Source organism: Natrix helvetica (assembly GCF_964273705.1).
Source record: "Natrix helvetica genome assembly, chromosome: Z".
NCBI lineage: Eukaryota > Metazoa > Chordata > Lepidosauria > Squamata > Natricidae > Natrix > Natrix helvetica.
The window spans coordinates 46,231,693-46,258,837 of record NC_138554.1 but is presented as its reverse complement, the minus strand read 5'-3'; the positions used below and the strand labels follow the sequence as shown (position 1 = coordinate 46,258,837).

The window sequence follows — 27,145 nt, the reverse complement described above, 5'->3', positions numbered from 1 at the left end:
CCAAAAAGATAAATAAAAAAGATTCCATTAACACCATAAAAAAGTAACTCAGATTTCATTATATTCAAAATGAATGTGTAAATAATCTCACCATGGACTCTGGCCTAATTTCAGTATGGTACATCACAAGGCAATTATCAGCTATTGCTAATAGCTGCACATAGATGTGCATTCTAAAGATAAAATAAGCAGCGGATGCCTAGCTCTGATTGTCTGCTTGGATACCTGAAGCTTCCAATATTCAATTCTTGAATTATCCCTCTTGTATTCCTGAAGTTCAGACTTGCATACTTTGCTCAAAAAGAGAATTCACATTTCATAGCTTTGGGAAAGTTGTAGATATAAAAAAAAAGGGGGAAAACTTCTTACTGGCTACAGGGAAAAAAATAATTGGAAAGTTGGAATTCTAGGGATGAAACCAAATATTCTGAAGAATATATTTGGTTTTAGCCACACCTGTATGTCTATTAAAGCCCATGCTATTGTCCCATTGGATCACGATTAAGAAGCAATGCCTGACACGAAACTATTTGCCATGTATTTATGGGCAAGCCTTAGGGACAGATTTATTTACTGCCTCCCTATTAGGAGGATCACCCTCTGCTAAAAGATGCAAATGGAATACAAAATGTCTATTGCACCAGAGGGGTTACAGTAATAGCTTGACATCTTTTGGAATAAATTCTTGTCAATATGAATTCATTTGAGTAGTATAGATTGAAGAAAATAGAGGTGTTTCCTATTTTTTTCCTAATGCAAATAAAGCAAAAAACATCTGCAATAAAGCAAAAACATCTGCAAATATTTCTCCTCAAATATACTGCTTACTGGACCAGTGAAAAATTCACAATATTATGTTGCAGACCTTCCAGTTCAAAGACTGATAGTAAGGAAAGAGAGATAATGTCTAAAATGTGCTCAGGATAATGTTTAGGTTGTGATTTGCATCATTCAATTGTCAGTCACTTTCTCTTAGCCCTAGGGAGGAGGCAATGGCAATCACTTCTGAAATCTTCCTAAAAACTGCAGGAACTGTATCAACATTGACCTGAAGGCTCAATAAACAAATCAATAAATAAAATTGTATTTTATAGAGATTTCCAACAATGTTGCCTTGCATTTGTAATCCCTCCTATTTTTTTCTATTTGTTTTTCTTTTAGAGAAAAGGCAAAATATATTTTGACAGCAATGTTCCCTCTAATTTTTTTTCAGTGTGTGCGGAAAAGTATAGTGTTTGAGCGGCACATTTTCATGTCTGAGCACCTGAATTTTTTTTAGCCATAATTGCCATCAGAACAGATGTTGGGGAGGGGGGCAAGGAGGAAAAGGGTCCCCTCCCTCTCCCTCACACCCCCAGGAAGGAAGGGAGGGAGGGGGAGAGAAAGGAAATGGGAAAGAAGAAAAGGAAAGGATGAAGAAGGGAGGAAAAGGGAAAGGAAGGGAAAAGAAAAAAGAAGGGAAAAGGAAATAAGGAAATAAGGAAAGGAAAAGAGAAAGGAAAGGAAAAGAGAAAGGAAAGGAAAAGGAAAAGGAAAAGGAAAAGGAAAAGGAAAAGGAAAAGGAAAAGGAAAAGGAAAAGGAAAAGGAAAAGGAAAGGAACATAGAAGAAGGACAGAAAGGGAAAGGAAAGAGTGGAATGGATTGGTACTGCTCAAAAATCAAGTCTCAAGATCCCGTGGACCCCATTGGCTCAGGCAGTCCAACTCCACGCTGCTTCCCTCTCTCTGCAAAGCAAAGGGATTGCAGAAAGGCTGCTGAGCCCAGAACGGGCCTTCAGACGACACAATGCCTGAGAAATGCTGGATGTGCAGAGAAATGCAGGCTACAACCAGCAAATCGTGTTTTCCCAGGAACCGACGAAGCCCCAGAGGACCAATTGGAATGTTGCCTTGCATTTCTGCAGCATAATCGGTCTCTGGGCAGAGTCTGCCTTGACTTCACCTGCTGGAGGAGAGAGTTCGGTGCAGAGAGAGGAGGGAGAGAGGGGGAATATTTTAAGTCATATTTTAAGACACTAAAAAGCACTGTGCGGCAGTTGTAAACTGTTACGTGGCGTTTTCTTGTTACGTGCGCGGCTGCGCAGCCGCACAGCTTAGAGGAAACATTGTTTGACAGAGATTAAATTTTTAGGCTTTCAAGAAAAACTTCATCTCAAAGACTTTGAAACTATTGCTCTTTCTTTATGTAGTAAAAATAAAAAAATATTTAAAAGAAAAAAAGAAAAAGAAAAACTCCATCTCAAAGACCTATGAACATGGTGCAATACTACCTTGATCAGTATTTCTCAATCTTGGCAAATGGAATTTTAAGATGTATAAACACACCCACCCACCCACACACTAATCCTTTACTTCCATGAGAACTTTCAGAGACTGAAAAAAGAACCTTTAATGATGAAATGGGCCATATATGCTGATAAGAATAAAAAGAGGTCTATTTCAAACAGACATAACAGTTGGAGAGTAAAAGTACCTTCAAATCCAACCTTTAAATTTGATTCTTTGCTAAAATATAAAAAATGGGGCTATATCACATTTTTCAAGAAGGATTGAAACGGTCATAATAAGCACCATTGCACATGGTGCCATTTCACTAATTTCTTTTGTTCCCTTATTGACTTTGGTCAAGTCCAAGAGATCTGCTGCTATTTCAAGTACTGCAACCCATGCTAACTCTGTTGATTAGGAAAAATATATATTTGGAGGGGGCTTCCAGGGGAGATATGACAAATTGAAGATGGCTTTGCAAAAGCAAAGCTGGTGACTGCAGCAAAGATCAAGGAATTTCTCCAGATAAGGAGCGCACAGGGGATTACCCACATATGTTCTGGACAACTGCTCCTTGCAATGAGACTGCAGTACCTCAGTTATCTGCAAGTTTGAACATGGACATCGGATCAGCATCTTGTCCACAACTGCAATATAGTCTTTTAAAGAACATTGTGTTTGCAAACCTCAGTTTCTCATCACTTTCAGAAATTTCCCATTAGCCATCTTAAAGCTATTAGAACCTTTGCAAGTTTGAAAAGTTGGATCAGTTTATCTTCAACTGTGAACAAAAGAAAATTAATTACAAACTTAAAAAGTTAAAGAATTTTAAATAAACAGCAAAAAAGCTAAATAATATTTTTATCTAAGAATGTTATAATGAATTAAGAGTCTAGATAAATTTGGAATATTGATTTTTACTATAAGACTTTGGAATTAAAACTATAAAAAATAAACCACTTCATGGGAAACAGACTTATTTTGACTATCATGGCAATTGCAAGTCATAACAAAAAATGATGATTTTAGAAACTGGACACTAGAGGGGATTAAATATTTTAAGCAGAAGAAAAAATGCAAATCTGATGTCAGTTATTACTGATACTTACAAAACATTTCACCATCAGAAATATTAAAGGAGATCTTTGAATAACTTCTGTAGTAACTACCATATCAAGATTGTCACTCATGATGCCTGCCTCTATGCATAAGACTATATTTGAAAGATGTTACTGAAGGAATGGCAGACTTGGAACAAATTTTATTTGACAAGATTCAATAGAGAAAGTACAGAATGTGGAATTACAAATGGCAGGCCAAGAGAATGATTTGGGAAAAGGTATTTTACTAGATATGCAAAAACAATTAAAAACTGGCTAAAGTTTTAAAAATGAACAGGGAGATAGAAATGATAAACCAGAATAACTTGGAAACTTTTTTCTTATTGGATTCACAAAATAGGTTTGTTAAAAATTTGAAGAATTTGTGTGAGATAAAGAATTGAAATCAAATTCTATAACAATATTTGATTGAATTAAATATTAAGACTGTTAGAAGTAAAATATACATATAAAAAGTTGGTTTATATAATCAATGCTCGAGAAGTTATATTTTGCAACATTTCTGGAAACTACAGACCTTTTGTTGATTACACAGTTAAAAAGTTGATGTTTTTTAGATTTGCTTGTAAATAAGTAATGAGATACGGGATGAAGAGTTCTTAAATTTGTTTACATTTTGTGTGATCCTTGTTATGATCAAGGAAATATGTTCTTTATATTTTTTCTTTTTTAATTAGATTTCATTTTTATTTTTTCCTTTTCTTTGCACTTTTTATTATTTCTTTCCATTCTCTTCTAAGTGCTGTTAGTTAGTTTGTTTATAATTTTTACTATTGTAATTAAAATTATTAATAAATAGGGTTAATTGTCACTTTTAATGTGCACACACTGGCATACATTGCAAATGAAATTCTGATGTTCACTCTCAAAAGAATATAAAGGTATATACATACATACATACATATATGTAGTGTACATATGTGTGTGTATGTGTGTGTGTATGCATGTATGGTACACACATACATACATATACATATGCTGTAGGTAGGTAGGTAGGTAGGGGGAGAGAGGGGGAGGAGAGAGGGAGAATAGATAAACAGACAAACAGACAAACAAAAATTCTTTAGTAGCAGGAATCTGCAGCATATCTGCAATAATACTCATATTTGCAATGATAGTAACTTGGAAGGAATTGGAGACACTTTAGAAAACAGGTTAAAAATCTCAAGCCAAGAGAGCTGGACTGACAATAATAGGATAAAATCAAAGAAGGACAACTGTTCAAGGAAAGGGCATACAATGGCACAAGGAAAATGAGGAGATTACTGGCTAGGCAGAAGTGCTGCAGAGAAAATGAAGTGGGTGCAGTAGAGGGCAAACTGCACATACCGTAATCTGGCAAAGCGATGCTGTTGCCATTTGGATTTATTAGGTAGATTAGCAGGGGGGGGGGAATCCAACACCAGAGATGTAATTGAAGCACCATTCTCATCAACTCTAAGAGCGTCCATGAAAATTAAATTTGGCCTTTGAGCTTTTCCTATTTATGGGAATATTTAGATTGAGTGAATGCAGAAGAGGAAACAGAAGGGAGATATTTGCTAATCAGTGCAACTAGGCATTTTATTTCCTTTTACATTATAAATGAAATGATGCGGGACATGCTTTAAGTCTTGTGTATGGAAGAGGGTAACAACTCCACCTGGATTCCTTTTTAGGCTTGGATTCCTGCAAGTTGAATCTAATGTTGATAAATTGGAAGCATGTGAAAGGGAATCCATTACAAGGATGATTAAATCTGAGATTTGAAATTAACCTTTTTTTTAAAGTTAAGGCACAGAAATCACAGACTGCAAGATTACTCATTTGTTTAAAACCAAAAAATTGCCTGGTAGACTTATCAAACTTACAATCTGAGTTCAGACTAATACTTAACTCAGGGACTGTCTTTGTCTAAGTCACAAAACCTGATTAGTTTTAAACATAATTTAGCTGGTACATGGCTTCATAATACCGAGTGAATCTCCTATGTGTGTTAATTTTGCTATATAATCATAATCACAAACCGTATTCACACATGCCAACATGCACCTGGGTAGTATGTAGTAGCTGTGTTGTAGGAATCCAACGCCTGTTTTCTGAAGGCGAGATCATCATGTCAGTTCACAACATGGTTTATTTTTCTTTCCTTCTTCTTTCAAATAGTTTTTCTTCTTCCAAACCATTGTTTAATTTCATTTGAGAATCAGATTGGTCTAATAATTAAAGCGCTGACATAGAAACAAGGTTACTGTGAGTCCAGGTCTCCCACAGTCATGAAAATCAGCTGGAGGAATTTGGGCCTGTTGTTCTCTCTAAGATACCTCACAGGGTTGGTTGGTGAGCTAAATAAATATAATATTTATTTGGACAAACCTACCTCTGCCTCTCATCTATTATGTGAACACAAGAATTGAACTTTACTAATCTTAGTAATCTTTGCTCTTAGTACAGAACTAGAAAAATCAATGAATGAAGCCTGCCAATATCTATTTTCTTGCCAGCAACCCATCTTAACAGTAAATGGGGTCATAAACATTTGCCTGTTTTTTACATGTAGTGGACCTTATGGAGGCAAGCATGTTTCCTAAAGTCTTGTGGGGTCCTAATGTCTTAAGGTATCTTAGCATATTTGGGGAACCAAATTAGGTCAAAGGAGAAGTCCCTATAGAAGTTGTGTCAAAACTTGGTCAGAGACTGCTTTTTTCCAATAAGAAACTAGAACAGAAGCACATTTACTCTTATCTGACTTGTAGCATATCAGATGTTGCTGAACTACTACTTCCAGTTACCCTGCCAGCCTGGTCAAGAATAAAGGTTGCTGGGAGTTATAATTTCTCCTGTGTTTGCATGTGTTCTCCTGTGTTTTTTAAAGTCATCAGTCATCATTGTGCTAAAAGGAATGAGGATAGGTTTTATATCACTTCAGCAATGGCTGAATGATGCTATGAAGATTCTGTAGCATGGAAATGGCCCTAGTTTTACTTCTACGTAGCCACAAACTCTGCATTCCTATTTTGTTCTTCCAGGACTAAAATTGTTCCTTAAGGTGAGATATACAATTACATTTCAAAAATCTGGGAAACAGAATCGGTGAGAGATTACTAATACTAATGCAGAATACTAATGTTGATGCAGATCTAAAGACTGTTCAAATGAGGAGTGGGAAAGATTGGTTCATCTTTTACTAATTTTTGAAGAGCATCACAAAGAGCAAGAGATTTAAATGATACAAATGCAGAATTACTCAAAAATATACTAGGTTCAAAATGCAGAACCTCCCTTTGCTTAACAATCTTTCTGCCATTAAGTGGGGAATGGTGCAGTTTTATATCCAATGTTGTTTAGACACCCTTAAAATCCAAGTTGTTTTGGGAGTAGGTAATCATAAATGCGTTTTATGCGTTTCAAGGTGCTGATTACCATCTTTTATGCGTTTCAAGGTGCGTTTTATGCGTTTCAAGGTGCTGATTACCATCTTTAAAGCGCTCCATGGCACGGGACCTAGTTACTTGCGGGATCGCATCCTCCCGCATCCTCCCACATACATCCCTGCGGCCAATACGCTCACACAGGGAGGGACTTCTCCTGGTGCCGTCCACTAGGCAATGCCAGCGGGCGACACCGAGGAGTAGGGCCTTCTCTGTGATGGGCCCAACCCTCTGGAATGACCTCCCCCCCCGACATTAGAACCACTTCTGACCTCCGCTCCTTCCGGCAAAAACTGAAGACCCACCTGTTCCGATTAGCAGGCCTGGCATAATTCAACTGTCCCTCCTGGCAAATGTATTATATCTGGTTATTTTAGGGGTTTTTTAATTCACTGTATTTGTTTTTAGGGGTTTGAATTTATTTTATATCTGCTTTGTACAGTTCTTTTAACAGCATTTTAACCTCCTCCATGTCAATTGTCAACTGTACATATTTAATTTTATTGTATCTTGTTATATTTTGTATGAACTGTACACCGCCCTGAGTCCCTTTCGGGAGAGGGGGCGGTCTAGAAGCATTAAATATTATTATTATTATTATTAAATATTATAAATAAACTGATTTTTTTTAAAAAAACTTATTTATTTTTTTAAAGAGATAGAGTTAAGTCCCCTTTTTGAAATGGCAAAACTCCTTTTGATTACTAAACACTGGAACAACTTTTTCTCCTCATTTGGAGGAAGGGATATAAGTCCTATAATAGCATTAATATAGTATCAAACAACAGAACTTTCTCACCAAGGGAAAAAAAATGCTTCAATCTACTTTGCAATGTTGTCCTGCTCACTGTGGCCCTTGAGCTCACCAAAAGATTGTCCATCCTACTTTCCAATCTAAGATCTGCTAGGTAGAGTGAAAATTGATGGTTTGCTTATAGATATATAAGTTGATGTCACGTTGGTGACTGATGACCTTAGATTTGAATCCAGATTTTCCATTCTTATTCTAACTCCTCCAGAGACCTTCAGGCCCATCTCACAGCAGGCATCCCTCCTGCTCAAAGCAAACTCCAGATCTCCAAATCCACCAAATTATCTTCCTCAAATCGGTGGTCTCTAGGTGGGCTGCATGCTCTAGCCATCACCCACAGCAGATGAAAAGTGGAGAAGACATAGGAGACAAGGAATGTTAAGGAGGCAGCCCTTCCCCTGCAGCCAGCACTTCCACAGTAAGAGAAAATCCATGCGGAGCTTAAATAGGGGAAGGGGAGAGGAGAGAATGGGGGAGGAGGTAAAGAGAGAGTTTATCCAAGGAGATCCAAGTCTGGGAAAGCAAAGTCAAATGGGGGAGTCTCCAGTTCCTCCTAGTACCATCAGCCTGTACTTGGGGAAGCGGGGGGGGGGGGGAGAAATCATGTTCTGCCATTCAAATGACTGCAGCCGCCCAATATCAGCTTTTAGATAGGGCGGGATGTGGATTGGGGGACCGGAGGCTGTCCTTAGATCGACCCTCCCCAAGAAGCGGCGAGTGGAAGCAGGTGGGGGCGGAGGCTGCCGCCGCGACGTTTCTTTGCTTCTAGTTTAGCCTGCTAATGCTGCGGGAGATTCCCGGTGGCCGGACGGAGGAGAAGAAGCGAGGGGGGAAAGGATCTGCAGAGCCATGGAACCGCGGGGGATGCTGCAGGTAAGAGGCGGATCGTGCTCAGAGAACCCGGCCGGAGCAGAGAGAGAGAGAGAGAGTGAGGGACAGATGCCCGAGCACCCCACAACCCACGCCTGGGCTTCGGGCATGCCATCTCAGTCAACTTTCCAGCCTTAGGGTCCAGGGATGGGGCTGCGCAGAAGGGGAAGCCGGTGAGAGGCAAAAAGAGAAAAGCGGAGGGGGGATTTCACCTGGAATGCCAGAGGTGAGAGAGATTCCTCTCCTTCTTAGAAGGGGTGGCAGGGAAACCGCGGGGCAGTTATGGAAGGAGACGCCGCCCCCGCTTCCCCGGACAGCCTTTGTAACCTGCCGTCCACCCTTCTCTTTGCCTTTCTTCTTGTCTTTTTCCTTGGGGTGGGGTGAAGAGAGAGGAAACAAAGCAATTGTGCATAGTTATAAACCAGGTTCCATCTCTCCTTCCCTCCCTTCTCTTTATGTCTCTCATCCTTTCCGTAGGGAGTCCCTAAAAAAAAAACACCAGCCCAGCTTTTAATACCTGAGTTTTGGCTAAGTACTGCCTCTGATTGAAAGAGTTAGCCAAGGGAGGAAATTCAAAATAGTATTCATGACAAAATCTTGAATTAAGGGAAATTAATCTGGGATAACTACTCCCTGCCATTCCACACTTAATCATTGCCAGCAGAGATTAGACTTTCTGCCTGGCTAGATATATGAGGCTTCTGATATTAAATACAGAAGTGTGGCTAAAACTATTAGGAAGCTATGGATCTGCAGTCAACTCTTTGGATGCTGTATTCTGCAAGGCAGAAACCTCTGCCTTCTTCCAGTGTGTTGTTGATAAAGTTGTCTTTCGCTGTGGAGGCTCAGCAATAAGCCCTTTCTTGGTGCATAAGATCCAGGGCCAACTGGGCATTAAAATAATAGCAGGGATGCAGAGAAACCCCAAAGGGTCCTTTCTCCGAATGGTTTTCAGATATGTGACCTTCAGGGAATGCATTGCACTTAAATATGGGCTCTTGTGAATCTGAAAGTCAGCTCCAAGTGGGAGTTATCCATGGGCAGACCATGTCATGGGAAGAGCTCCTTAGATCATGTTGCCTTGAGTGAGGGAGCAAATAAGGTGGATGGTGCCAGCACTTGGGGCAATATTGGGTGGCTGCATTTGTTTACTATTATTATTTCCTGCGATAATTCTCCCAACAATGAGAAACTATTTTGGGAAAGTTAAAGGTAGCTAGGCCATCTTGTAAAAAAAAAGTGCTTAGAGAAGTTATGGAGAAACGAGTGCAGTATGATAATACAAGTTTGTTTAAATACCCAGCTAGAAAGGGCACTGCTAGAGATACTAATGCATGCTTAAATTCCTTCCTCCTTAAATGGTGCTTCCCAGTTGGGTTGGGATTTCAGAGGTTCAAGCATTCCAGCTTGCAAATTGGGATATTTCTAAAGGAACATGATTCTGTCAAGACAGGACAATAGGCAGAAAGTTTACATTAGCCATGGTACATTGAGAGAACCTTGCTCTGGAACTCTGACCCACAGTTGAGTCTTGAAAGGAAGAAAATATGTTAGTGAGTCACCTAATTTGGTATACAAATTCTGCCATCTCCCGTGTCCTTTTCATTGAAAAATCCTTAATGAGCTTCCAGATAATAGTTCACACAATGAGAATTATTTGAAAGAAGAACAAGAATTCATTTGTTAGCCCTTCTTCTCTCTGTGTCCACATGCATTTGGAGTGAAAAAAATCTGCACACAAGAACTTGCTGCATGTAACTTCCCTGTAACTTAAAAGGCTAGTGCTGCAGGACTGGCAACATCCAAACTTCTATTCAGCTGAATTACTAAAAGGATCAGGATAATTTGCTTATAATAAAAACTTCAATTTCAAGATTCCATAGCTGGCTTTTGCTTGTTATTGGGTGTTCCATTTATGCTCATGAAGATACCCCTTTAGGTCAGTGGGACCTATTATCTACCCATTGAGGACTGGAGATTTCTGCATTTCACTTTGAACAGAAAAATATACTGTATAATCATGGAGCATCATTACCAGTTATATTATATATGGTTTGATAATTGTTGAAGGAAAAATCCATGAGTTTAATCTCTTCCATATATTGCAGCTTACACATACTGTAACACTGTAATGTTCTGAATTCTTCCCTTCACCTAATTAGCCACAGAGGGGAAATCTAGAATGCTATGATATCTGGACACAGGTAAGTTGTCTTTTTGGAAAGAAAAAAACAGAAATCAGCAGAATGATTGGTTATGAATCTTGCTGGCTACAATGTGCATTTTATGAAATTTGTTTTTCTCTTCAGCATCCGATAAGGTATGTTAAAATGTCAAGCACCGAAGTACAATACAGTCAAACCTCAATAGGTTTTAGAAAAGAAGGGACATAGCAGAATAGGGGTAGATTCACCTTGCATGCAGAAGTCTGTAGCATATTCAAGACTTACTACCAGTAAGTAAAAAAGAGGAATGGGCAACCTACTTTGGGCCAAGACTATTGAAACTCAAGATGCTCTCTACTGTCTCCATTGGACTTTTGTGACCCCAAAGCCATTGCTATAAGTACATACGATATCAGAGGCTAATACTTTCCTTTGTAGTATGCTGGCTCCCTATTTATTTATTTATTAAATCAAAATAATCTCTAAAAATCAGTGGAACAAAGAACCTGATGCACACAAGAAAAATTATCTGCTGGCACCAAATTGCTAAGCTAGAATGATCACTGGTCTGGTTTAATATAAGACATCTCATATCTTGTGACATTCATATCAGCACAGTTCTGAGTGGTTTGAAAATAGGATTTCACTCTTGTTGTAGATTAGAATTCATATTTCCATAAAAAGGCTGATCACACACATTTCATTCAGTTAATTCAAATAAGCACGGTAACAAACTTATTGGTGGATGGTAAAATTTGTCACAGGGAAGTGATCCTTAAATATGGACTGGGAGCCACAAGTGAAATGAACTATTGTTTTCATTCAGTGTTTCCCACTCTGATCTAGCCTCCATTGCAATGTTCATCTTCCCTGAAAATGAGACCTCAGGATTTGGAGGAAATGCTGTTGGCCTCTCCCCACACCCTTATAGTAACTATTAGAAGATGGAGCAATATGGACAGGACCGATTGCATTTTTTCTTCCGGATCTGTGGCTGCATTTTGGTTGAAAGGCAACTATGAAGAATGAATCCATGTCACAGGATTCCAATAGTAACCTAAATGACTCTCATACTTAAATAGGTTTGGGATACAGTATTGGGAACTGTTTTTCCCCCCAACGATAATAGGGAAGGATGGATATAATAAGCCTCATGGATATGAAGAGAGCTTTCAAGCATTATTATGATGGGAAGAGACCCTAGGCAGTAGCTTCCCACCATTAGGAGTGAGTTCCAAGATTTCATTTGTGCCAGGGATAATCTTAACACCATTTTTCTTTTAAAAGATTGATTCTGGAATTGTGAAGTAACAAGTACCTACGAGCATGTCCAGAGGACTTCTGAGCATTTGCACAATGCTGTACTGATTAATTGCAGTCTGCTCCAGAACTTCTGAGGTGTGGTGGGAATAATACCCAAATCAGGCAGATTTAAGCTTCAGCATCTCTCATCTTCAAAACTATTTCAAATGGCAATTTCCCATTTGCACACTTGAATTAATGTATTTTGCATAATCCGCACACATCAATTATCCTTTGTGCAAATACAGTCTGCAGCATTTCCCTACATGAATTCCTTCTGAATTGACACAGGCATTAATATATGCTAATTAATAATGGCAGCTATTTTTATCATCTGCAAAAGACTTCCTTTTTCTAGAGAATTCCATGTTCAAAGATTGCATAAGGGTGACCACAGAAGCTCTTGAACATTTCTTGGCAAAGAAAGCAGCCGGATCCTATGTGTCCATTGCAAAGATGGAATGATGTGGTCATTTGAAAGGAAAAACATAATTCTTGGTGATCCACCAATGCATCTGGTTAACTGATTTGTATTAGTAGGATGATGGTAGCGATGGTGATAATGACAATGATTAAAAAAAACCTAAGCATTGCATGGTACACCAGAAATTAACCTACAATTCACCATCATAGCCTCTATCTCACTCATCTTTACCTTGTTGGGAGTGGGGTAGGATTAACAGCTTTAAAACCTACATGTCAAAAGGGACCAACAGTGGGCTACAACAGGGATTTCATTATAAAATTGCTGCTGCTGTTGCTATGTAGCATTTTTCAATATTAAAATGCATTATATGCATTATTTCAGAAATTCTTATACATCTTGGAAAGGCAGATCGATATTTTCTCATAAGAGCAATGAAGAAATTGAAGTTATCAGAATACCTTGTTTGTATCCAGTGACTAGATTCATTACCAAGGTCTTTAGTGAAATATTGATTCATTCACACACATACATCTGTTGTACTCCTTAAGGTTAACTGGAGACAGGAAACAGAGTGAAGGACAGATGTATCAGCTCTTTTCATTGCCAAATTCCATGAAACTGAGCTGTTGCAGAGAGAAAGCTATAGATTTCAAATGACATCCTTGAACTGCACTTCTCCTGTTTCTGAGATTTGGAATTAGCATAAATAAGGCAGAAGACAAAATCTGAAGGATAGTCCTCTTATACACCTATCAACATGAACGTCCCAAAGATGTTTTTTTCAAGAGACAACTGGACATTCTGCCCAATGGTGCAGGAAGTCCAGTCGCCTCTTTAAAAAGCACCATTGGGCAACTATGAGCTGAGAATCTGCATAGACATATCTCAACACGAACATTGGACGTATTTCACTGTAGAAATTCTTTGTGAATGCCCTACTAGAAAGAATGAATGTATGAATGAATTTTGCCAAAGGGTTATTGTATCTGTCTGCCTTTCCAAACTGCTAGTCCAAATAGTGGAAGCTAATTGCAAAGGACCCATTTGAAGTGGAGGTGGGATTGGTCATTCTTCTGGAAGCCATAACATAATGGAGGAACAAACCAGGTTTTTCTTGACATAGCTAAAAAAAAAGAAGTTATTTATCCAATAACTTCTCTACACCATCTGCAAAATGACAGGATTGTTTGAAACCACACTTGCAAATGGACTTCTGTTATGGCCCACTACTTTTCCAGCAAAGTAGAAGAAAACTGGTTGGCCACAGACTGTTAAGGACTTTTTATGTTATCAATCAACCACAAAAACATAATTTAGCATGTCCCTTTTAAGGAAAACTGTAGCTCCAGAATGTGCAGATATCATGAGGACTCTAAGAAGGTTGATCTTGGGATAAAAAGAGATAGCCAACACAATAAGTGCATTGATAATATTTAACAATCTAAAATGCACATGCTAAATTACTAGAAACATTAAATATTTGTGTATCCTCATCCCTCATTAAAATAAAAGGGTAAATACTTAAAATTATAGTTGCAACTGAATTAAAATGTAAGTGTTGCTCTGTTAAAAAGATATAAATGAATGGATATAAATTTATTAGCTATTATGGACTGTTACCGACACTGAAAAAAATCCTAAGGCACAATTTCTAAAATACTCCCCAGAGAAATAGTAAGATTTTAAATAGAAAAAAAAACCTGAACTATCTTTTGATGAATAGCAATAGTGATTAAGCAAAATTTGATCACTCTCTTGAAGGTCATCTTGGAAAGGTCTATGAGAAGGAGGAAAATAAGACTGGCATCTGTTTTGCTGCGACTGAATGTTAAAAGAAGTCTAATTAAGTTTGTATGCCAATTTGAATAAAAGGGGCAGCAAAGAAACCTGTCTTATTGATTCCTCCAAGGGACATGAATATATAGTCTTGTACCAGTATGCCTTAGACTCTTTCTTCCAGAATAGTTGAATGTAAAACATTGTGTCTGCCTAATTTAAAGGCGTTTGTGTGTTGGGCACATAGTGGAAAGATATTTGGCTGGTATGAATGTCTATGTAACAAATATAAACCTGAGTTGAGAAGGCACTCGGTTTTTCTTCCAATACAACTTTCTCATAGCCTTGTGAGACCAGTGGAAATTGCAGAGAAAATCCAGAGGTTATACTTTATTCCAGATAGGTATGGAGTGAATAGCTATCTTATAGAGCCAGTGCTGCTAAAGAACTTTCAGAGAAGACTAGATTGAACTAAAAAATGATAAAATTGGATTCCAGTCTCTAGTAAAACCTATTTCTGGACTTAATAAAGACTTAGCTACACATCTTGGCACACAAATTAGGATCCTTAGCACTGCTTCTAAAGAGGTAATGCTCTAATAACTGCAGATTTATGTGTACTAGAGCAGAGAGCCCTTGATTTTCCTGACCGGCTCAAGGTTGACTTACCTTCTATCCCTCCAAGGTTGGTAAAATGAGGACCCAGATTTCTTATCACAGCAGGTAACAAATAAAAGAATAGTGCTTGTCATATTGAACTTGCAGGGAAGAAAATCTCATTTGTTTAATTCAGGCCACTAAAGCTAGCAATAGATGCTTCCTAGATGTTTAAATGCAGTGGTTTGTTGGATGCTGGTATTATAAAGAAGAATTCCATAAATTTAGTTTCTTTAAAGTTGGTAAACTTATCCAATCTCTGCAATGAAATGAAAGACCTTGAAGAGATCATCCTATACACACTTGGAAAAGAAAAATGATCATCTACATTGAGAAGGACAAAACACAGGTTCGTTGGTCAGTGTAGTATGTGGTTGATGTTATTTTCTTGTTAGTAACTTTACCAAAGAATTTATATAGAAATATAGGAAACAAAGAAGCAAGCATGCATGAAGCACCTCTTTTCAAATTACGAAAGCTGCTGTGTAGTTTATAAGATTCGTAGCTGCTTTGGAAACTGCTTTTGGCTGCCTTTGCAAGTGATGAAAAATGGCTGTATGCATGCATACAGATATGGAGATATAGCATGTCTTGCAAATGATGTGGCTGCTTTTCTAATTCAGAACCAGTCTTTCTATGCTTTACCTGCTTCCTTACATGTTAGAAGACACATTGGTTGAAGATTTTGCCTAGGTGTAATTATTAATGTTATCGATTTAGAACTAACCTTTAGAACCAATTTAGATGCCTTAGATTACAACATCCATCATTCCTAGCAGTATGTTCAATGTTAGTGATGGTTGGGAATTATGAACATTGTAATACAATAGACTAGATAATTCTTTCCCTATTCCAAGTGGAAGGGTGGAATAAGATAGTATTCATTCATACCCTGTTTCCCTGAAAATTACCCGGATAATAAGCCTGATCAGGCTTTTGAGTGCATGCGCTAAAATAAACCCTCCCCTGAAAATAACCCCTCCCTGAAAATATTGCAACACAGCAGCAGGCATGAGGTGACCAAGCTCTCTGCCTCCTTCACCTCAAAAATAATAAGACCTCCCTGAAAATAAGGCCAAATGCTTATTTCAGGGGTCAAAAGAAAATAAGACCCTCTTTTATTATCGGGGGGAACGCAGTACAGTGCTTCAACCTCTAGAAGTGGGATATTTTCAGGATGGTCTTGTGGTTATTAGCATTCACAGAGGTATAGCCAGAGCACCTGCCTCCCATTCTGGGGTTTCATCTTGCTAAGCTGTCCCAGTAGGAAGATGTGATTGAACCCTATTTGCTAGAATCCAAGGATGCTGATTAAATTGAGTTTACAAGCTCAGCCAATGGATTTGTAGTGTGACCTACTCTGAGAAAGACTGTTATACACTGCCATATGTACCAGTTTCTAGGCATAGACAACACACAAATGTCTGCCTACTCTATTTCTTTCTTTTCAGGTGTTTTTAAGTATTTTTCCTAATATAGTTAATGTTAATGTATTCTAAATTGTTTAAGTTAACAAAATACCACTTAATGCTTACTAATGTAGCTAATTAAATTGGTGTTTTTCAACCTTGGCAACTTTAAGATGTATGAACCTCAACTCCCAGAATTCCCCAGCCACCGTAGAGAAAGTCAATGTTGATGTCCAAATATCTTAAAGTTGTCAAATTTGAGAAACACCGAACTAATTTACCCAAAGAAGGATGCTACACTACACTTTTTATCTGACTGCCTTTGGTAGGTGGATTGAACCTTTGATCCTTCAGTGATAAACTAAAGATGAAAGAATAGAAGTAATCCTCAACTTTTGATCACCATGGAGCCCAAAATTTATGTCATTAAGTGAGACATTTGTTAAGTCAGTTTTGCCCCATTTATGACCTTTCCTGCCATAGTTGTTAAGTGAATCACTGCAATTGTTAAATTAGGCACATGGTTGTTAAGTGAATCTGCCTTCCCCGTTGACTTTGCTGGTCAGAAGATCACAAAAGGGGATCACATGACCTTGGGACACAGCAATGGTCATAAGTAGGAACCAGTTGCCAAGCAGCTGAATTTTGATCACATGATCACGGGGATGCTACAAAGGTTGTAACTTTTGAAAAATGGCTGTAAGACACTTTTTTCAGTGCCATTCTAACTTTGAAAGGTTTCTAAGTGAACTATGATATGTTGTTGACTACCTGTACAAACTTTTTTTTCTGTAAACATACAATTTCTCTCCCACATACTTAATGTTGTTAATGTTTTGTTTAAATACAATTCATCTCTATGTTCTTTTGCTTAAATGTGTCAAGGAAACTTTTCCAAATGGTTCCCAATTTTTATTAATTTTTCTAGCCTGGACTAATAGGTAGCAGTTTATTCTTTACTACCACGGCAGAGTCTGTTTTGACAGCTCATGGTATATTTTTAAGTTTTAAAAAATGGGTGCCTTTAACATTGCTCTACGAAAGTCATCTTGTAACACCCTTCCTGCGCGAAATATGTTAGATTGAAAAAAGATTCATTTCTAATTTAGTCCCATAATTCTGGATGGCTCCTGATGAACAGATTTTCACCAAACCACACTGCTGATTTACCTAGCTGCTGCAATGAAATCTCTCAGGGGCTGCATTTGAGAATTTGCCCACAAAGAGAGGACTTAGCTCCTCTCACCCATGCACCCCCTTTTTTGTGTGAATAGGATAAACTACTGCTGTGAAGTCTAATTTGGCTCTTGGGGGAGAGAGATTTCCAGAATGGGAAAACAATGGCTGGTATCTCTACTGGAATGGATAATATCAGAAAAATAGACTCAGGGGCAACATCATTTTGGAGTCACTGCCTTAAATATTTCCAGTTGGATCCCTTAGGTTCCTCATATCGATGTTATGGTAGGAGGTAGGAACCGCTCATTCAACTGTCCTTCTGGAACAGGCCAGCAATGGCAAGAATGAGGAAGTGAAGCTTTATCCATTGGCTTTCTATTGTCCTTACAGCCTGTGCATGGTGGTTCAGAGCTTAAGACACTGGGTTTGTTGGCTGGAAAGTTGGCAACCCAGATCTGAGACCTGAGCATCATGCAACAAGGTGAGCTCCCGTCCTCATTCCAGATCTGCCAACCTAGCCATTAGAAAGCATGCAAATGCAACTAGATAAATAGGTACCACTGTGGTGGGAAGATAATAGCACTCTGTGATGTTGTGCTGGCTGTGGAAATGTCTTCAGACAGCATTGACTCAATGACCTTGAAATGGAGGTGAGCACCATCCTCTATAGTCAGCAACGACTAGTTTGGGGATTGGGTTTTTTTTTTTTTAACAGCCTGTGCAAAAAGAGGCTTACTATTTTCAAGATTTGGGGGCATCTTTTTAACAACCTTCTGACCCACCTTATTGATGGAGAGGCAGGAAATAGCAGTCCAAACTTGCCTCTTCCTTTTTCAGCTGCAGGTGGCAAGTGCAGCTTAGCAGAAACGCTGACCGCTTGTTTGAGAGAAACAGAGAGGGGGAATGAGTAACTGGACAAAACAAGTGATTTGTCTCCGTCTCATTTTTCCTGGTGGCATCTACGTGCTTGCAGCCTGCTTGCAAGTAATCAGAGACACACATAACATCCACTCTGCCATCAAAGATGTAACATCTTGCTTCTGAATGCAACTTTTTCATGGCTTTGGAAGAGCCATGCCTCTTCTTTCTCTTGGCATTTCCATATTCTACTAATGAGTGTATTATCTTTATGTTTTTTTGAGCAAGCTTACTTGTAAAACAGCTGAGTCGCCTGCTGCATGATTGTAAATTTAAACAGTAAAGGAGAGGGGGAGTGATGGGTGAGATGGGATCTATCTCAGCTGTAGTTCAGCTGCAGAATACAGGGGATGGAGAAATCAGGTTTAACCTTTTCCCCTTTGTAAATACAATCTGAATGGCTTTCCTACAACTGCTCTTTGGAGCTGAATAGGGTGCAAATAATGGGAAAGAATTGATTGATTGATTCTCAGTATTTATAATATTGCCTGCTATAAAAATTCAGGGTGGTTCATAACAAAGTGAAGTAGCATAATCCAAATTCTAGATACAGCAAATTAAGATTAAAATATACACGAAAAGCAAAATTAAAGCAACCAGAAAGTACAAAATAATTTCAAGAAGCTTGCCTGAAAAACAAAAACAAATCTTAGCAGTTTTCCTAAATTGGTCCAGTTTCTGGATGAGTGGTTTTTCCAGAGGGCTAAGGAATTTGTGGAGAATCTTTATCATTGCGATCATAGACTAGGGAATAGAATGCATCCTCATCCCAGTTCTTCCTTCTGCTAGAATCCATTTGCTATTTACATCTTTGAAAATCAATTGCATTTAAGTATATTTACATGCATTACATAAAACTTCATCGAAATTGACATTTCTCAACTCTGATTTGTTACAAATCACAGATTTATTTGAATGAAATCTTCGAGCCGAGTTTAACCAAGAGAGTCGTGATTAATTTAATGCTTCTCTTCTTCTGTGGATCTAATTATATCACTCAAGCAGGTTTACATTCAAGCAAGCCTATATTAAAGTTTTGTAGTGTAGGTGTGAGTCACTTTTGGAGGTGGCCTAGGCTTGCAATTAGCTTTGGGAGCATGCCAGAGGCCCAAGGCGATTGAGGGTGAGGTGAGTGGGGCAGGGGAGGACTTTGATTATAGATATTATGCTACCTTCTAAAACTCATATATTTCTTGTCTTGTTGCAAAGTTCAAGAAACAAATATAAATGTGTGTGTGTGCGCGCGCGCGCATCTGTAATTGTAGAATATTCAAGTATTTTCTTGCAGTTTTATGAAGAAGTGCAATCCTGTTATGCCCCCTTCATTTCTAAGCATTTCTTTCCAGTAAACAACTAGTTTTTACTGACCCATAGTATTCTTTTTTTGTAAGCCCGTAAGACTAAAAACCTTAATTGATGTAATTAATTGCAGATTTAGGTGTGGACTGTTGATCACTTTTGTATTCCTTGGGGGGAGGGAGAAGAATTAATGCTTTGTTGTTAAACAAGCTCTGTGCATAGTTCAGATGAAGCAAGGTAATTTCACACAGAAGACATTATTTGTCTATGCCATTTGCTTTTCTTAAATCACTTGGAAATAACTCCTAAACTGTCACATTGATTTTTAAACTGGTAATTAGGCAAATAAGCATTTGGACTCTGTTCTCATATGAAATGACAATTCAACATAAATGCTAGAATAAATATCCAGCTATGCCAAAAATGGCAAATATTATACAGAAAGCTAGGCAGGCATATATCTGATATTTTCACTAGTAGGTTGTATATGTGATGTAAAATCCGGTTTGGTTTTATGTTTATGTATATAGTATAGGAAACAGTCAGAATGATCAATTTTTAGACTTAGTTTTTGAAAATAAAATTTAAAATTCAAACACAAATCAGATGGAAATTCTAGATTTGTATGTGACATTTCATAAAGTTAAAAGACTTTAAACATGTTGGCAGCATCAGAGCAACCTTTGAGTAGAACAGTATAGAAATACTTGAATGAATGAATGATCTCTTCATTGTTTTGAAACAGGAAATCTTACAAAATGCATATTAAATATCATTTTTTTTCTATTGGTTGTGAATTTTAAATATGGTAAAAGTCAATTTTAAAAAATGGAAAGAAAACAGATACAAAAAAGATAGAAAATAAAGGTATGAAATGTATGACTTCTGACATCTTCAACAGCCTACAATCTTATAACCCTCCCTTCCTCTTAGATTTTATATAATTCTCTTCGATCCTTCCCCTAAATCCACATTTTTTCAATCCTCAAACCCATAAATCATATTATTTTTTCTTCTTTCAACAGAAAGTCCATAGTTGTTCAGTCTTTCAAAGGTTTGAGCATACAATAGCCCTGCATTTTTCTGTAGTTACCATACACGAAGTCAATGTGCCATGATCTTTTCTAGTTCTGGTTTCTTCACAATATTTCATTTTCAAATCATTTCCATCATTGTGTGGATTTGTATCTCACAAGTCCACCATGCATGGTAAAGTGTTCCTTCAGGTATTTCACATTTTTGGATATTTCTGGTTTGAAATATCTTTGTACATTTTTGATGCTTTCTCTAGTGTTGTGTATCAATTTTTATCTTTCATCTTGGATTTCAAATCTTTACAAAAGTATATATTTTTTCTGTTGCACGTTCATCATTTGTACATAATTCAGTTTCAAACTCCATTTTGTGCATCTCAATCTTAGTTGTCTTTTTAATCCATATTAAACACACACACACAATACAGATATAACAGTTGTGTTAAAATAAGAGTACTATAAGCTATGCTTAAAAATAAAGATTTTTTAAATACTATATACATTTCTTGGCAAAGTGGTAGAAATGGTTTGCCATTGTCTTTCTCTAGAATGTTGTTCTCAACTTCTCAATCTTCTCAGTCTTCTTCAGTCCTGGAATTTTCTAATGTTCTCCATCCAAACACGAACATGTCTGACCTTGTTTAATTTTTCAAAATCAGACTCCACCATAGGATTTTACCAGATGCATAGGTCCGTGACAAACATTTCTAAAATTTGTTAGATAATGTTTTTGTTAATCAACCAAATTTCAGATAATGTATAAACCTTTGAATTCTCCAGAATATTGCATCAGGCTAAATGGAGGATGAAGCAATTATGATGAGGTGGGTTGTCCTTCAGATTTTTTAAAAATAACTCTTAAGTCTCCATGTTGACTTGAAAAGGTGGGATTTGAAATCTAACACATCTGGAGGTTATTAGATTTGAGAATCTGTTGTAGAAACTCTTCTTTCAAATCCCAGGTATGTTGAGGTTACTACATATATTGAGAGAGTCTGCCATTGTTCCACTTCTCTGTGGTTGAAGCAAAAATAATCATCAAATTTATTGTCTCTATAGTTATACACTAAATATATGTAAATATATTTATATTTATATAGTCACTAAAGTATGAGTATGTTAGGATTTTTAGATTTCAGTCGAAAAGCAGGCGTAACATAGAAAATTACCACCCCTAGCCACAAAAAAGTAAAATACAAATTAAAATGTTGGGTTCTCTTTCAAACTAAAGATCTTTCCTTTTAAGAGTTTCCTATCATCCAATATCATTTTATTTTTAATAAAAATGCCAAAGCAGAACAGAATATAACTACCTTAAAAGACGGGGTCATAATAATAGGAACTTTAGAATTCAAACAGACAAGCATCTGCCACATAATACCTCAGGCTTAACAACTGTTAATAAAGACCAAAAAAAAAGTTAGTGTATAGTGTACATCATATTTCTGGAAACAGCAAAACAGAAAAGAAAGAACTGGAGAAAATAAAATAAAATACAAATAGCTCAAGTAGAAGTGGAAAGATCCTGGCAAAAGAAATCAAAAATAGTGCTAATAGTAATAGGTGCTTTGGGTACAATCTCAAAACATCTGGAGTACCACTTGAACTCCATCAACATTGATAAAATCATCAGTCAATTGCAAAAGGAAGCTTTAGTTGGAGCAGCTTATATCTGGAGCAGCAAAGGGGGTATTCAGACAGTTCGGAACGGTTCGGGCGAACCAGTAGTGGAAATTTTGAGTAGTTCAGAGAATCGGTAAATACCATCCTCCCGCCCCCGTCGTTGCCTATCCTATATTCCCTTGTTTTTTAAGCTCAGCTGCTCCACGTGGCAGAGCTGATTCCCACCCCTCAGTTGAGTTAAAAAACAGCTCAGTTGACCAGCACTAACACCCAGGGCAGTCTTTGAGTGCTGTGGATGCACACAAAGTATGTGTTAGGTGAGCACACGTGCAAAGCACGAGCACACATGTGAAACACTCCTTCATGGAACCAGTAGGAAAAGATTTGGAATCTCACCGCTGCGAAGCAGCTTATACCCGGTGATGATTTCTTTGACTCAATATCTAAATTAAACAATATCCACTCCTCCCAGATCCTTGGGAAAGACCTGATAAGTGGGTTAAAAATGCCAACTCTAGTCTAAAAGTGTGGATGGTGCAGCAAAGCATCTTTATGTGCAAGAATTAAGTAGTGGGTCAGTGAAGTGTTTTCATACTCAAGAAGAGAGCTTGGTTGTTGTTTTTTTTGTTCCAAATTACTCTAATTAGTTAGTGACTTCCCACACAGTCCATGTGATTCCAAAGTTATGAGCTGATCGTTATTTGTATGGTCCACATTTGTTCAGCCTGATCTCATTATTGCCCTTAATTGCTGTAATCAGGTGTAAAAGGTATCAGGAATATAAATGGGGTCAGTGACTGAGGTAATTTAATCTATTAGCAGCTTTTCTTCTTCAGTGAATTTTTAAAATGTTGGACGTAAGGCATTGGTTGGATTTGAACAGCTCTGCAAAGCTAAAATGTCAAGTTGGTTTGTCTTTGGCTCAGGGAACTGGTGAACATGGCCACTATGATTACTTTATGGTTCAATGTGTTGTGCAGATCCAGGCAAAAGGGTTAATTAGTAAACCATGCTTCAGGTGAACTATGGTTAGTATGCAACCATTATCTCAAGGGTTATTGAACTAAGGTTCAACTCCAAATAGTGCCAGAGCTCAACTGGGGCGTATAAAATGCAAATAAAGAAAAGCAGGATTTGAGTACATTCATATCCTGTGCCATATTTTCATTTTAACCATTGTTTCTTAAGGGTTCATACTTTGTATTTTAAACTTTAAAGCCACAGTTGGCTGGGCCACTCTACCAACCGTATCATTAAGTTGTGGTTTCTTTTGAATAACCCACAATGGCTAGGTTCACATATTGTATTAAGCCAAAACCAACATGTGTAAAACTGATTCTAGAGTGCACCCCTTAACACTGAAACAGCTACAATACATTTCCATATATCAGAGATTATAGAAAATGTTCCTGAACAGAAGGCCAGACACACAGATCGGTTTAGTTGCAGGATTTGAGGCTAGGCTAGGGAGAATGTTCCTAAGATAGAGTACACCTTATTCCAAAATGTTGCAAGATAGTTAAATCCCCTCCTCTTCATTTTGCTGAATGGGATATTGGACTTCTGCCAAGTGCATCCATAAAGGAGCAAAAAACTCAAGATGGTGCATGCATAACATTCATTAAAAAAAGGTAGGGCTTCTTGAATTTTTGATGCTGCTGACTTCTGCTCTAAAGTCCTTTTTTCCTGCTGGCAGCACTATAAGGCAAGAAGGATTTCAGAAAGACCTAAAGAATGTTGCCTAGCTTTCTTTCTAGAGATAGAATCTTGCTTTTCTAATCAGAGAGTATTTCTCTCACACACATACATAGAAACATACACATTATCTCACAAAGAGGCACAGCTGTTGTTTCCCTAAGCTGAAAACAGCAATAGCAATAATTTCAAAATGAAACCTTTCAGGTTGGCTGGCAAATTCTACTGATCAAGGATTCAGTTCTAGGAACCTCAAGAGCCAAAATAGTTTTTCCCTGGAACGGAAACTAGATCTTGTTGCAGACCTTTAAGTCTCTGAGTCAACTGTGAATCTCTGAATCCTTATGCCAGAATCTTTTAAAAATTGAAGTCGGGCCTTTCTTTCCAGGCTTCTAGAGGTTGCAGGTCCTAAATGCACAACCTGAGGGATATATGCTAGGTTACTGCACAAAGAGTGACATCCAGATTCCATGCCTTGGTTGTGGATGTAATATGTGACACACCAAAGCAGCCAAAACTCAAGCTTGCTCTCTTCAGCTGTTGGTCAGATATTGCAAGGTCAGATATTGCAATGAAGTTCCTAGACAATGCAACACAATCCTCTGAACCCAAGTGGTTGGTTGCGCAGCAGTTTCCCAGGACTTGAGACTTCAAGGCTGTGATTGTAGAAAATTCTCTACTTTTAAGAAAAGAACTGATGCAACATTTGGGGGAATCATAAATGACAGGCTGAAAGCATTATATGATGGGGAAAGGGTGTTGAAAGAGAAAGCATAAGGCAGAAGGACAGCTTTTAAAAATCTTTTATGATGTAATTTGTTTTACAAAATGCAAAGTCATTTTAAAGTTGTGTTCAAAAATTACATTAATTGCAGTGTACCTAAATTCCACCTTCCTCACTCTTCTTCAGCAGCTGGTAATTTATATAGGAAGGTTTCTGTTTTGGATATCATCCATAATAAACAGTGAAAGGCATGTGTCTCACCTTAAGTGAAAACATTGGACAATGGCTAAAAGCATCTTCTCCAATTTGGTGCAGAGCCACCCAATGGAAAGATGATATTTCATCAGCGTGGCTGGATATTAGTTGAAATCCAATATTTCTGGAAGGTACCTAGATGGCATAGGGTATTGGAGGTGAAAACTCTTGAGATAGAAATACCTGGCTGCCTTGGGACCAGTCATTTTCTCTTACCTTAAAGGCTGATGTGGATACAATGGAATGTTCTCCAAAAGATGGAATTGATCCTTCTTATCAATAGATGAGATACAGGATCTACTATATATCTCAAAGACCCTTGGTAGCACAGTTGTTAGAGTGCATACTGCAGGTTACTTGTGCTGACTGCTGCAATTTGGCAGTTCAAATCTCACCAAGGTCAAAGTTGACTCAGCCTTCCATCCTTCTGAGGTGGGTAAAATGAGGATCCAAATTGTTGGGGGCAATATGCTGTAAACCGTTAGGAGAGGGCTGGAAAGCACTGTAAAGTGGTATATAAGTCTAAGTTCTATTGCTATTGCTATCTACTGGGTATGTTACTGAAGCCCTCCTTTTTACAACCTGCTTATAAGTCTGTAAAAGCAAGATCAATTGCAATCATAAACCAAGTAATCCTTGGCTTATGATAGCAATTGAGACTGGAACTGCTGTTGCTATGTGATGTGGTCATAAAGCACAATGTCATCTGATCGCATCACTGATCGACAACAGTTCTGTCAATACAGGCTTTCATTCATTCATTGAGGACTGCATGACTATTGCATGACTACAATTTCCAACTTCCTGCTATTTTTCCAATTGGCTTGGAAATCCAGCAGGAAATATTGGAAATCACAATAACATAACTGACACTTGCTGCAAAATTTCAATTTCACTAATTTAATCTAATTGCAAGTAGGGCACAAGTACCTAAACTGCAATTAGATGACCGTGAGGATGCTGTGATGGTCAGAATTCCAAGGACTGACCATAAGTCCCCTTCATTCAGCACTTTGCAAGTTCAAGTGGTCACTGAATAAATAGATGTAATCTAAAAACTACCTGTATATGATTGATGTGTTGGAGGAAATGCACTTGATAGTTCTATGCAATCATTTTTAACATGTCTAAATTAATAAATCAATAAATCATGAGGATTCATTGCAACAGCCCAGGGCAAGCAGTCCCATCAGTTCAATATGTATTATGCAAATCATTATTCAATGTTAATTGTATTCACTATATTTCTTATTTTAATCCTCAAGTGTTTACATACAGAGTGCAAATAATATTGCCCCTATGTATTCCATGGATCTCAATCACTAATTTATAACACCATGAATTGTTTTATATTGAACCCTTGTAAAAAATATTATTAGAATAGAAATCCCACTACTTAATCATGCTCCTCAATAGCCTTATTTTCAATGATTAAAAATGTAATATAACTACAATAGCTTTCATATATTTTATACAACATTTAATAAAATAATTCCATGAGATTAAACACTGTCACTTTTACATAATTCAGGGAATACTATGGCAATCATAGTGTCTAATGTGTTCATAATGGTATAAATGTCAGGATGGTTAATTAGGATTTCAAATTCATGTTCTTACAATGTGATCGATTTAGACAATTTATATAAGTATGACTTTTGAAATATTATAGCTGTTATTAATACAAAAATAATTCTCTTTTGCAATGTATCCAACCTTCAATCATAAACTTCCTGGGTTTATTTTTATTTCCCAGTATTTAAATAATGCTTAGGATCACCCAACACACATTAGAGCACTACATGGAAATGGAGATGCTAGATGTTCAAGCTGATTTCAGAAAAGGCCAGGGAACATGAGACATTATTTCTGATGCCTACTGGATAATTGCATGAGCCAAAGAATACAAAAAAGAAATCAATATGTTTTTCATTGATTATGCCAACCATGTCAAACTCTGGACACTGCTTGGGAAAATGGACATCACAGAACATTTCATTGTTCTCATGTGAAACCTATATAGGCATTTCTGATTCGATCATAACAAAACAGACTGGCTTTTGGCTGGCAAGGAGTGAGACAAAGCCATATATTATCCCCTTATTTATTCAACCTATATGACAAATAGATATTGAGAAACCAGATTGGAAAAAGATGTGCAGTTTTAAAACAGGAGGATCAGTTATCTATGCTATACCAATG

The 27,145-nt window shown here is 37.6% G+C and overlaps 1 protein-coding gene across 1 annotated transcript in view; it reads left to right on the top strand.

Moving 5' to 3' along the window:
• The first annotated feature begins 8,422 nt into the window (after positions 1 to 8,422).
• Positions 8,423 to 27,145, top strand: part of CRHR1 (corticotropin releasing hormone receptor 1) — an 82,905-nt gene continuing 64,182 nt past the window's right edge. The window contains exon 1 of the mRNA XM_081932100.1: positions 8,423 to 8,483. Coding sequence (XP_081788226.1) covers positions 8,460 to 8,483 — 24 coding nt within the window. The 5' untranslated portion in view covers positions 8,423 to 8,459. The remainder of the gene's footprint in view (positions 8,484 to 27,145) is intronic.